At 58.3% G+C, this 12,900-nt stretch overlaps 1 protein-coding gene across 1 annotated transcript in view; it reads right to left on the bottom strand.

Moving 5' to 3' along the window:
* Positions 1-281: 281 nt before the first annotated feature.
* Positions 282-12,900, bottom strand: part of EP400 (E1A binding protein p400) — an 87,547-nt gene continuing 74,928 nt past the window's right edge. The window contains exons 49-54 of the mRNA XM_080821417.1: positions 11,893-12,111; positions 9,936-10,131; positions 9,394-9,518; positions 7,374-7,520; positions 3,699-3,776; positions 282-2,916 (exon numbers count right to left, since the gene is read on the bottom strand). Coding sequence (XP_080677543.1) covers positions 2,644-2,916; positions 3,699-3,776; positions 7,374-7,520; positions 9,394-9,518; positions 9,936-10,131; positions 11,893-12,111 — 1,038 coding nt within the window. The 3' untranslated portion in view covers positions 282-2,643. The remainder of the gene's footprint in view (positions 2,917-3,698; positions 3,777-7,373; positions 7,521-9,393; positions 9,519-9,935; positions 10,132-11,892; positions 12,112-12,900) is intronic.

Here is a 12,900-nt window from a genome sequence, read left to right as displayed (position 1 = left end):
CCCGACAGGGAGCACCAGGTCACACGAGGACAGGGTGGCGGGAGCAGCGGTGTCCACACGTACCAGGTAATCCTCTGTCTCAACAGGGAGCGCGCGGCTTTCCCTGAGAACCACCCCAAATGCTCCATTCCTCCCACGGCGGGGGTCGGTCGGGAGAATCAAGCCCCGGCCTCCAACCCTGCGTGCCTTCCCGCTGCGTTTTCTTCACACAAATCAAACAAAACTAGCATCTTACTTTAACTTGAATACTAGTTTTCTACGAAAGAGAAAACGAAAAAGCATAGAAAAAGGTCATTTTATTATACCTTTTGTTTGGTGGGATATCAGTGCCCTTTTTAAAACCCTACTATTCAAGTACAAATGGGTATGTTTACAAAGTATTTACAATTTCAGTCTTCTTCCTTTATATTTGAAACTTGACAGCCGTGTGGTGACACAGGGGACAGAAAGTGGTAAGACCGCCTGCAGGCAAGCCCCGCCTCCAGGGCGTCACACGGGAAGAGCCTCAACCCAGCCTCGGTCAGAGCCGGCAGCTGCCCACACCGTGCCGGAGGGAGTCGGACAACGCTCCAGCAGTGCGCCTGACCGCCGGCCCCGCATGCTGTCCTGGCCGGGGCGCCGGTTCTTGGGCCATGCGGGAGTCTGCGGACAGAACCACCCCACACTCGCGTGGAACTCAGAAAGGACAGTGGACCCCTGACAGCAGAAGACGGAGAGAACCACACCCGGCGAGGAGGAGGTTTCCTGGAGCAGCTGCTGAAGCCGGGGGCCACCGGTGCATGCATCTAAGTCGGATAAAAGCCAACCGTCCACCCTGGGTCCCACGTAAGCAGCCAGGGAAGGACGCGGCGTCGCACACGAGGGCTGCTCATTCGTGCACTGAGGCAGGCAGGGGCCCCAGGCCACAAACGCTGGCGCGCCGGCTCGCTTCTGTCCCAGCAGGCGGCCCGAGCAGGGAGCGCCAAAGAAGGTGCAAACGGAGCCTCTTCCTCCTCCAGGACAACTGCCAGCGCCCCCAGAAGTGGGGGGCCAGGCGCACCGGGCACACAAATCACGCCACACCTCTGCACATTGGGGTAGGAGAGCAGAAGTCCCCGGCACGCTGTCCTCTCCTGGCAGCACGGGCCAGGCCAGAGGGTGGTGGTGAGAACACATGTCACAGCACTGCCTCCGCACAGTGCAGCGAGCTATCATGTTAAGTCCCTTCCATTTTTTTCAACACTTGATTTTTACCATTTTCCAAATTTCTCACCCAGAGCTCAGTAATGAGCTGCCCCGTTGCTTCAGTAAATGCTGCCATGTTACCGTCCACGTAAATCGATGAAACCAAAACTATGGTCCACGTTCTTTCGTGCCACTCAAAGTGGTACACGGGGGAGGACAGGGAAAACGAACAGTGAGACTCGTTCAGAATGCCCACACAGACCCAACATGACCTGAGTTTCTGGACCCACAGCAGAAGAGAGCCACAGAGCCAGCACACAGAGCGGGGAGCCCGATGCGCGCATGGGCCTGGGAGAGAGCGTCCAGGTAAGCAGACGTCATCGGCCAAACACGCCCACTGAATACTTATATTAGCTCACTGCAGTGAGAAAATAAAACAGAAGCAAACACGGGGCCTCCTCTTTGTCCCTCAAGTACGTCCCCAAATACTGCACAGAAGGTTCTCTGCTTTACACGGACCCACGAGGGAGTGCGTCGGCTCCCGGGCGCGACGCCGGCGTCACGAGAAACAGAAGTCTGGCTCACCAGCCCGCAAGGAAGCGCTCACGATGCCCGCGTCTGTCGGAGACCCTGCACCCTGTCCGCGGAGGCTGCTCCACTGTCAGCAGGTCCCGCCTGGGCCGGGCAGGAGAGCGAGAGGGTGGGGGTCCGACCCTCACACAGCAGTCCAGGCCCCACGGCCCGAGACGGGAGCCTCACGGAGTTCGCCGGAGCCGCTCCCGGGTGTTCTGTTCACACACGCGCTTCATCCGCCAGCCGGGAGTGTCCTGGATGTGCTGGGAAGGACGCCCGCGGCACCGCGGGTGGGCCCAGCGTGAGCCCCACTGGCTGCTCTTTGGAATGAAAATTCAGTAGGGGACGGTGAGCCTTCACATGGCTGGAAGCAGGTCACGAACGTGCCTGGAAACACCTCGGAGGAGGGAAAGAGAAAACCACACTGGCCGCCTTGGACCTGAGATGATCTCCCTCAGCCGACCTCTCTCCTCTCCGAGGACCAGAACGCACGTTCAGGTAGGAGTACGGAACCAAGCAGAGGCGGATGCTGTCTAAGACCAGGTTTCAGGTTCAAGAGCTCTCCTTTACGACTCACGGCCACTCCGCGTGGCCCGTGCCGAACACCGCACACACGCGAGACCCAGCACTACCGCTCTGCGGACGGGAAGCTGAAGCCGCCGGCAGCAGCCCCGCCGTCGGTCACCGGACATGGGCATGGGGGCACGGACCACGGCTCGCCGCCCCCCCGTAGTGTTGGACGCAGGACGGTAAAACGATGACACTACTTTGTTTCCGTTATAACCTCCCCGGGGCCAAACGCCTCCGATGACACCAACCCACGGTTCAACAATAAATAACGTGCCTGCTCCTGACTCGGCGGCGGAGCGCCTGGCGGCCCGCCCCAAGGCCAGCCCGCCGCTGCGATTAGGGGCATGGGGGCTTGGCGGGCGTCTTCAGCCGGACGGCAGGGACTCGCATCTGCAGCTTGGGCTGCTGGCCGGGGCTGTCGGAGCTGGCCGGCACCTGGGCGGGGGTGGCGACGCCGGGGCTCTGCAGCTGGCCCGCCGCCGTCGGCACCACCTGCTGCTGCATGAGCTTCTGCTGCACCACCTGCGCAGTCGCCGTCACCGTGGGGATCATCTGCACCGGCTGCCCGGCCGCCGTCGCCTGAGTCAGGGTCACAGTCTGCGGGGAGGCCTGAGCCGAACGGTCAGAAAACACACACGGCCTAGTGACACGGCCAACTAAACGTTCTTGGGGGGTGGGGGGTGGGGCTCAGAAGCCTCCTCAGCACAAACGCTTCTGTGAGATGTGAGAACCACGTGACGTAGCATGGTACGACCTCTGGTTTCCGACCACACAGAAGCAGGAAAGAGCCACTGAACGAAATCACTGCTGCTTTTGGGCAAAGGCTGACGGCTGGGGCCTGGGGGCGGCATTTGGCTTCTAGTGCATTTGGTGCCTTGAATCTACATGCCATGGGACTTTGAACAAAACGGTGTTTTGTTAAGGTGCTGCTTTACACAGCCACATTTTGCAGCAGTACACAAAAGGGCAGGAGCCTGACGGTTTGGTGACAACGGTCACTGTTGTCCCCAATAGTACTGACACTTCCAGCACCAAAGTCACCGCGAGCAGACTGTTTTGTGTTTCCCTAAAACTAAGGCATGGGGGTTTCGGCTCGGAGGACGCATCTGAAATCGCCAGCCAAAGGAGAGATCCCACAGATGGACGGGCTCCTTTTGGACACCTGGCACTGAGTTTGAACTGGCTGTTCAGCCTGTGTCCTGCCAGCCTAAAGACTAAGTGTTGTCCCAAAATTAATCTTTTCTGAATTATGAACATCAAAAGTGATTCTCTGATAGTTAGTCTTCTACTTTCTCAGAGTGAAAACCAAAAACTCGCCTGAGGGGAAATGTGAAGGTTACCGAAAAGCCCGTGTGGGACTCCCGGGAGGGCTGTGTGTCTGCAGGTCCTACCTGCTGGGAAGCAGAGGCGACCTGCTGGATGCTGGCCACGGGTGTCTGCTGCTGGACAACTTGAGGGAGTTTGGCAACCTTTGAGAAAACGAAACAAAACAAGCCAAATGTAGAATTTACATGAACGTGTACACAAGAAGATTGTCCCCTCTCCTTCCTTCTCAGTTCTTAAGGCAAACGCAGGAACAGACCACGGGCCAGATGCCACCCCAGAGTGACTCTCCGTTTGCTGGCCGGAGCCCCTCAGCGCCCACTGGTGCGGAGGAGCGCCCGACTCCCTCGTCTGCAGGCAGCGGGGACTGGCAGCTCGCCTGCTCTCATCCTTCAGTCACAGTTTCTCTTTCACCAGCAACCGCTCCGGGTTTATGTAAGAGAACTACACTGAGGACAGAGTGACTCAGACTGACTCACGACAGTCCCCTCTTCAAGTCTGGGCACCGTTCCAGGAAGGCACCCTCACCGAGAAATGATCTGGACCAACCGGGGTTCAGCCCCATTCCAAATACGTGCCAACATTTCAGGGCAGTTATCGTATCATCTTGCGGTGTTTCCCTCCAGCGTGACGCGATCCTCGCTCCCGACAAACCTCTCCACCCTACGCCGCCTGTTGCACACGTCATCCCACGCATACACGGCTGCCTCAACACGGCGAGACGATTCAGGCCCCGTGTCTACCCTGTCTGGGTGTCAGTCCAGAGAAGCACGACAGGTCCTGAGCAGCCAGCTGGTGGGGGCCGGGACACCCCCACCGGGTCTCTAACTGGTAGGACAGGGTGAAAGTAAGGCTGCCCGAGACAGTTCTGCAGGAAATGTGAAAGACATGACATACTTGTGGCAGACTCCGAGGCAGTACTGACTCCCACTGTAAAACCTGAAATCACCGGAAAGCACTTTCTAGTTCGCTGTAACTCAAATAAAAGTTGTAAACAGGATCTGCTAAGACAAAGAGAGCCCGTGCCTGGAAGCTCTCAGCCCTGGTGGGAAAGCAAGACTCGGGGAGCAGGAACAGGACGCCCCTGCACAGGGTGGGCCGGCACGGCCACCCACAGAGGGAACTCCCAGTTCGAGCCAAGCAGAGGCGGGAACCCAGAGCAAGGAGCCGAGGCCAAGTCCAAACTCGGGCAGGACCGCTCACCAGCCCTGCAGCTGTGCCCGTCACCCAGAGGGGTCTGCGAGGAAGTCAGCTGCCTGAGGCCCCGAGCTGCTGTGGGAGAGGACACAGGTTCAGAACTGAACTGACGCTGCCTGAGACACACCAGCCCTCATGCCACAGCCGACGTGGCCCTGGCAGTGCCCACGGGCGCCCAGCAGGAGTCAGCCTTCAACCCAGACCTCGAAGCAATCCTAAGACAGGCTTCAAGGAGAACTGGTTCCCGAGAAAATAACTACTACAAATAAAAACACAGTTCCTGAGACAGCAGCGAAGACCCAAACTCCTTAATGTAAGCGTGGCTAATAGTAGGGGATCTAATTAAAAAAGCAAAAATGGGAAAAAAATAGAAGGAGAAACAGATAAATGCAAAAGCAGAGTGGGAGATGTCAATGCATGCCTGTCAGTGACGGATGTGGAAGGACACGGAAGTAACCGAGTAGTAACCAGACGACCTGACAAGGGCACCCGACACCATCGTAAAGCAAGTCTCACACCTCCCACTCTGTTACAGAATCGCTGAGGGACGGGGTCCAGCCGCTGTGGGCCTGGCACGGGGGTGGGGGGCTGCTGCCCCCGAGCTGGAGAAGTTCAGGTGCACACAGGTGTGGGACGAGGCACCCAAGAGGTCACGCAGCTTCAGGGACCTGTCCAAAGGCAGGCAGGACTGAGAGTCTGCAACGGGCCTAGCCATCAGCTGCAGCTGTGAACCTGGGGTCATAGGCCCAGAGACGGACTGAGGCCTTGAGACTCGGGGAGACAAAAACCACCATAAAAAAGAACGAAAACTTTCAGCAAACTAGGTGAAAATTCTGACTCTACTTGAAAGGTGATTTCAAAATTCAGACCTTGCAAAACAATCACATGAACGGGGATACAGCTGAACTTCCCTACATACCACCAGCCAGGGAGGCTGCGGCCCTAGCCAGCACGGCAAAGCGGAAGACCCGAGCAAGGGAAGAGGAAGACGCCACCGCCACTTGGCATGGGCCCCCTGCCCGGGGACAAAGGAAGTGCCAGAGGCCACAGGTGACTGTCCAAGAACAGGGCTCCATCAAAGCAGCGAGATTCAAAAGCCAAGGTGCCAAGAGAAAGGCACGGACGAAAAACAGATACTCAGTAACACACTATTACAGAAGCATCAGAAAGCACTAGTCACTCAGGAACAAATCCAATCCAAGCGGTACGACTGTCCCGGAAAAAATTCAGAAAACCCAAAGGGCACTGAAAGGGCCAGACAGCAAAAGATGCATCGTGTGGGTGAGTCTTGTGCCGGTCAAAACGGCAAAGACATCGCTTTCCCCCTTAACGTCGTCTAGAAAGTGAACGTGGCTCCGCGCCCCGCAGACTAGCACACACGCTGCTGCAGCAACGTGCAGGAGCACAATCCCGTCAGAGTCGCAGCAGCTCTGCCTGTGCTGAGCGAGCTTAGCACGCAGACTTGAAACTACCAGGGAGGTGAGGAGGGCCATGGACAGCAGCACGTTCTCAACAGGAGGGCACGGTCTGCCCCCAGGGCCAAGGCTCACCACGTGGCCACAGGGACGGCCACACAGGGACCGCAACGCCGAAGAGCGCTCCATGCACGACCACGCACGATTTATGCCAGAGTCGCACTATGGATCAGAAGGAAAACGGTGCTGAAAACAACAGGGTATTCTAATGGGAAACTTGAACTGAATTCCTAGTCTTATATTGTCTGGAAAAGCCCATTCCAGGAAGATGAGAAACCTCAGCGTCAAAGAAAAACTACAGTGTTTTTAAAACACGATAGGAAAGTAACACCATGACCTCTGGGAAGAATTTCTTAAGACACAAAAGCACTATTCGGAAACAGAAAAACCGGTCACTGCAACACGTTAAAACTAAGAACTCCTGTTCCTGCAAAGACACCACAGAGTTAAGTGTGAAAATAAGTCACAAACTGGGAGCAGCCAGTGAGCGGGACGGAGACCTGAAGACTCACGGGGAACGGCGCCAGGACGACACGTAGCCGGCACTCGGCGGAAGGGAGTCCTGACCGTCAAGATTCACTGCAGGGCTCGGCGGGAGATGCAGGAGTAGGGCGAGGCTGAGCGGAGGCCTGCAAGGCTGGGACCACTGCAGAAGCCTGACAGGCGCACACACACTCATAGCACAGCTCCCCCACTCCAGGCAGCCACTTGCGGTGCCCACACACAAGCAGCAATCACTGCTGCTGAAAGGTCGGTCATCTGTAAGTGTCCACAGGCCAGGAGCGAGGCCCAGAGCAGCCCCCTCGGCCATCGGCAGCAGAGCAATGGAGTGTCAACTCACTAAATCGGGGAGGACCCCCCAAGATATGAAGGACGACCCCCAGAGTGTGACCGCAGCACGGCCCCCAAGCCATACTCCATGACCCCAGAGGTGGGCCCACGGAGCTCCGTAACGGGGGCTGGGTTCCCAGGAGTCTGCCTGTCCTCACTCTCCGGAGCCCGTACCCTGACCACTCACTTTCCAGGGCACCTGCTGTCCCGCGAGCCGCCTCATGCTCGACTTGTGCTCACCTGGATCTGGGTCTGCACCTGCTGGGTCCCAGCCAGTTTCTGGGCCTGGGAGATGGGTGTGGTAAGGAACTGCGTTTTAAGGGCTGGCTGGGTGGCATAGGTGACCTTCTGTGGTTGGCCCTGGGCAGCGATCTGCTGTGCGGCGATCTGAAGGAAGAGAGACCGCCCAGGTTAGAACCAGGCCAGGCTGTGTCCTCTTCTTGGAGCGCCAGGGCCTCCCCTGGGCCCCCACTGCCCCAAGAGCCGCAGTATGACCACTCCACGCTCCCGGCACTGCCTGCCTTCCGCCCAGTCCTGCGGCTGCCTGGCCGGCATGGCCAGCACCCCCCGCCTGGAAGTCCCCCCACCCCTGAGACCAGGCCGGGGTTCGTCTTCACGTCCTCTGTCTGCTCATCACGTGAGCGAATGTCTCTTTCCTGAATCTGGCTTGAAGATTCAGGCACATACCCTAGAATATTGAGCACAAAGGATAACAAACCTATAAGCACCGTCCCTGCATGATTAATTGCTAAGTTTTCTCTGCCAGAAGAACGGGACTCCTGCTCCGAAGACCCAGCATACGCACCGTGTGTGTTTTACAAAGCCACGGGTACACACACGTGTTTTTCTGATTCTCAGAACTTTTCTTTCAAATCCCGTGAACATCAGACCAAGGCTGTAGCAACCTCTCGCTCAGCGGTAAGCTAAGCCCACTGGATTACCCAGGCCCACCCGGCGGTGTCCCTGTCCTCCTGTCACCAGTGCCTCCGGCGGGCCCCCGACGTGAGAGCTGCCCTGCAGCTGAGCCCAAGGACGGCTGGAGAGGACTGGGGAGGGGACGGAGCGCTGTCCCTCCCCGAACTGTCCGCCAGCAGGAAAGAAGGCGGCGCCCAGAGGCGGGTGTGCTGACTCTCCCCATCAGAGAAGACCACGGGCCACAGCTCTCTCCGGAAGGCAGGAGGCGGCTGTCTGAAGGGCAGATGTCCAGCACAATGGGCTGCTGCTGGGACAGCTCCTTCCTGGGGCCCAGCCCACGCTGCTCTACCAACGTCTCGGTGCCTCTGCCCTCACCGGCCTCACCACCTTCCTTGCTAGTGCGGCCCCTCCCGGCTGCCGGGCCCTTCTAGCTCGTCACCTCACCCCGGGCTGCTGAGGACCGCTCAACTTCCGATTCCCTGCTGTCCCCACAAACCAAAGCAGCGTCAGAGACAGGCAGGATCTCGGCCCCCGCAAGATCAGGGCTCGGCTGCTGCCCACGGAGGAGCAGGACACGCGCATGGCCCCACAGCCGGTCAGCTCCGTGACTCCAGCTGAGTCGCTTCCTTTCTCTGATCCTGTTTCCTCAAAGTGACGTGCAGCCCTGCTCTGAGCACAGGCACCAGCGGCCCGGAGAGCTGCGAGCACACATGGGGAGCACCTCAGCCCGGGCACCCGACCCCGGTTCCGAAAGCAGGAGGGACGATGCCCGGTGTGAGCACAGAACACGCACACCTGCACCCTGGGCCGCACGCTGCCAGAGGCACACGGAGCAGAGTGGGGGGCGCACTCTGCTCCTGGAGGTCAGTACGGCGCCTGCCCGGGGCACAGCCTCAACACGCTGGCCCACCGACAGCTCCGCCCCGGCCCTGCCTCCGCTCAGAGCCCACTCCCAAACGTCTGAGTCAGGCAGACGCTGACAGCACTCCCTCGGGCCCTCCGCCCGGCAAGCACACACCGGGGCAAGGACGCGGTCCTATCGCTCCGCACACCAGGAGCCCCGGCAGCCACGCACCGTGAGCTACACCCGCACCCCTGGGCCCCTCAGGCCCCTCCCCAGCCACGCGAATCCACAGCCGGCTTCACGGTTCCCCACCGGTTCCCGTCACCACCTTCTCCTCGCAGGGCCTCGTTGCAGCTCCCACCCCGAGACCTCTGGGCACGGGTATTGGGTGTGTGGGGCTGCTGGGAAGCCGGGAAAGGCCCTTGTCGGGCCCTCCTGCTGTCCGTGCGCTCCGTGCCCAGCGCGCAGCCAGGATGACAGCAGCCCGCCCGGGGACGGTACCTTCTGCTGGACGGCCGCCGGGCCCGGGGCCGCCTGGGGCTGGATGGCTTTCTGCTGCTGCACGGCCTGCTGCTTCAGCTTCAGCAGCTGCTGCACGTGCACGGGCTGCGCCACGACGGTCTGTCCTGTGAACAGCGACCAAGGCTTCAGTCACAGCGCTCCGTGGGGACAAGGGTCTCACGACCTCCCTGAAGCTCCCTCCACGTCCCAGAACCGCTGCGCTGTTCCCACTGACCACTTTCCCTACGGAAGTAAGCCGCACGCGGGAACTAGGCCAACACAAGACAGCCGGCCCACGGCAATCCTGAAGGTGTCTACGGGCCCACAGGACATTCAAATAAAGGTGTGGGGAGCTCCTAATGGTAACTGGTTAGGGCAAGGGCTGCAGTTTGTCCTGGGGCACCTCTAGGAGGCACTCTGGCCAGACAGTGCCCCGACACGCTCGAATCGGGCGTCCGCACAGAAGCCAGCAGGACACCCGTCGCCCCGCTCCGGCTCTCGGCGGGACAAGGGTGGAGGGGGAGGGGCTGCCCATGAGGTACCCGCGGCTTTCTGCGGCTGTCCGATGGCCACGCTGATCCCGGCGACGTTCATGGGCAGCGTCGTCACACCTGGCGAGGAGACCACGGCCGCCGGCACGGACACCACAGGAGGCTTGGCCAGCGCCACCTGCGCGGGCTGGGGCGCCTGAGCCTGCATCTGCCCTTGCGCCTGCAGCTGCGAAGGGGGAACCCGGGTCTAAACGGTGAAAACAGGAAAGTCCACAGATATTCGGGATGCCATGTGTCTGTGTCTTTGCAAGCACTTCCCCCGAGCGCTCAAGTGGACCAAGAAGACAGATCCACAAAGGTGGGAAGTGGTCGTCAGCTGAGGGGCCGCACTTCACGGAGGGCTGCACTAGGCTTCCTAACCCATGAGCAACCAGCGTGGGGAGCCCACAGCTGCTCGCCCGCTCTCACGGTCAGACCCTGCTACGGGGAGCCTGGGAGCCGGGCTCTGCTGCTCCTCCTCCCGGCTTCTGAATTCCGAGGAGCCCCATCCCGCTGGGTCGCCTACAGACTCACGTCTCCCACCCCTCCGGTTACACCTGCAGGTCAACCACCACCCCAGCCCACGACCACCGCAGCCCACAAACACCAGCCCACGACCACCCCAGCCCTTCCCGCAGACACACCTCCTGCTACTCAGTCTCCTGCCGCCACCAAGCACTTGTGTCCCAAACTTACATCTTCAGAAAACAGACCCACCTTACCTGTACGAGCACTCAGACTACCTGAGAAAACATAAAGAAGTAAAAAGCACCCCTAACCCTCAAACTCCCCACATCTGAATGAGAAGGCCAGTACCGATCAGACGCTGGTCTGACCCACGTGACCTACCGTGCAGGTGTGTGAGATGGGACAACTTAGAATACTTTGTAGTATTTGTACTGTTTCTCTCCCTTTCCAAAGTCACGGACTACCCCAATATGGGGACATAAACTCCCCAGTTCAGTTAACAGGGACCTGTCTCCTCTAACGGGATTCAAACAGCAGGACCGTGCGTCCGCCCCACTGTCCTCCCTCCACTACTGCTTCCCACGAGAAGAGAAACAGCACCGCTGGTTAGACGCACGCTGCGTAGCTCAGGGACGGGAGGCCCTCCCAGAGTGGAAACCAACCTGTCTGGCCAGTCCCGCATGAGCAGGGTGGGTTCCCCATGCTCTGGCTGGCCCCTGGGCTCACCGCCCTTCTCTGAATTGGCATGTCTTGTGAACACGGTGAGGCCACACTGTCTTTCCCAGTGTCTACCCTGCTTCTTAGAGACGTAAGGTCAGGGCGAGGCACCCAGGTGAGCTGCAGGTGACGAGCTCTCGAACTCAAACAAGTTACTTACTGCGGCCAAGGGCCTCAGTTTCTGCCACCTGCACACCGGAGTTCACGTTCAAACATCCACCCCAGCCTCGGCAGCGGTCTCTGGGCACCGACCACAGGACAGGTATAGAGCCGAGGGCAGTGGCTCGCCTCATGGGACGCTGTCTGTCCCACAGCAACGTTTGATGGATGCTTGTTGAATTTAACTGACCTTCCCTGCCACTGTTTTCACCGCGACATTCTGCTCCTCTTCAGAAACCTCCCGCGTCTCTGTGCCAACAGAGCACAGGGACACCAGAGCCTGGTGTTCTGGCCTCGTCTACCTCCCCACATGGGTCTCCTTCCCTGTAACCTCTGTTCCAACCACGTGGGCCTCGTCCCCAGCAGAAACCTCGCCCTCCCTGCGTCGCCCAGCCCACCATGAGCTCTGCAAAGCTCCAGGCCTGGGAAGCAGGACGCCATGAGTGCCTCCACTTGTATTTTATCCTCTCCGAGGACGACTTAAGCTCCTGGGGGAAGGCACACGTCTTCTACTTGACTTGTAGGTCCGCCAGACACCGGACATGGTCCTCAGCAAGCAGTAACAATTCAATTAAATGTTAAAAGACATAGCTTTGGAAAAACAAACGTATCAACTGGAACTTACGAGCCGGGCCACCTGGAGGTTGGCCACGGTGGTGCCCGTGAGCAGGGCTCCGGGCCGCGGGGCCGTGACCGTGGCCAGCTGGGGGCTCTGCTGCGGCGTGGGTGGCGGGGCCTGCACTTGCACTTGTGTGGCGGGCTGTGGGGGCCCTGGCGGGGCCTGCGGTGGGGGGGCCTGCTGGGGCAGCTGCAGTTTCTGCTTCTGCATTTTGATCAGATGTTCCTAAAACCCAGATAAAGTAGCTTTTCATCAATATTAACTGCATTCCATTTTTTATAAATCTCGGTTTAAGTTACTGTTGTTCTATCCATCAAACACCAAGGTAGACAGTGGCTAGCACACAATACGCAAACCACCCTCCGGGGCGCTCTGACAGCTTTTCCACGTCCCTTTATTAAAAACTTGTGTACCGCTGATGATAACCAGAAACGGTGGCTGACACATGAGTAAATTCATAGCAAAATTCCTGTTTTTTCTCACTCACAAGTATGTCAACTTAAACCTGTAGTACTATAAAATTTTTAAAAAGTCTTAAAACCATGGTCCTTCTTGAATTTTGGAAACTTACTACGTGCATCACCTCTCAACTTTTTATTCCAACTGTTTCCAAATGACTGAATTGATGAATAAACCCCAAGTCTTTAGAAGAAGTGACAGCATCGGGGCGCCTGGGTGGCTCAGTGGGTTAAAGCCTCTGCCTTCGGCTCATGTCATGATCCCAGGGTCCTGGGATCGAGCCCCACATCGGGCTCCCTGTTCAGCAGGGAGCCTGCTTCCCCCTCTCTCTCTGCCTGCCTCTCTGCCTACTTGCGATCTCTGTCTGTCAAATAAATAAATAAAATCTTTAAAAAAAAAAAAAAGAAGAAGAAGAAGTGACAGCATCAAGATGTCAAAACAGCCCAAAAATACGTTAAGGAATCAATTTTCTTTTCAGAAAACCTCTAGTGTATAGTTCGTAACTATCTGAAAATGACAGTGACTCTGGAATCGACTCAGAACAGGGAAGAGTGG

Source organism: Martes martes (assembly GCF_963455335.1).
Source record: "Martes martes genome assembly, chromosome: 13".
NCBI lineage: Eukaryota > Metazoa > Chordata > Mammalia > Carnivora > Mustelidae > Martes > Martes martes.
This window is presented reverse-complemented; position numbering and strand designations above follow the sequence as displayed.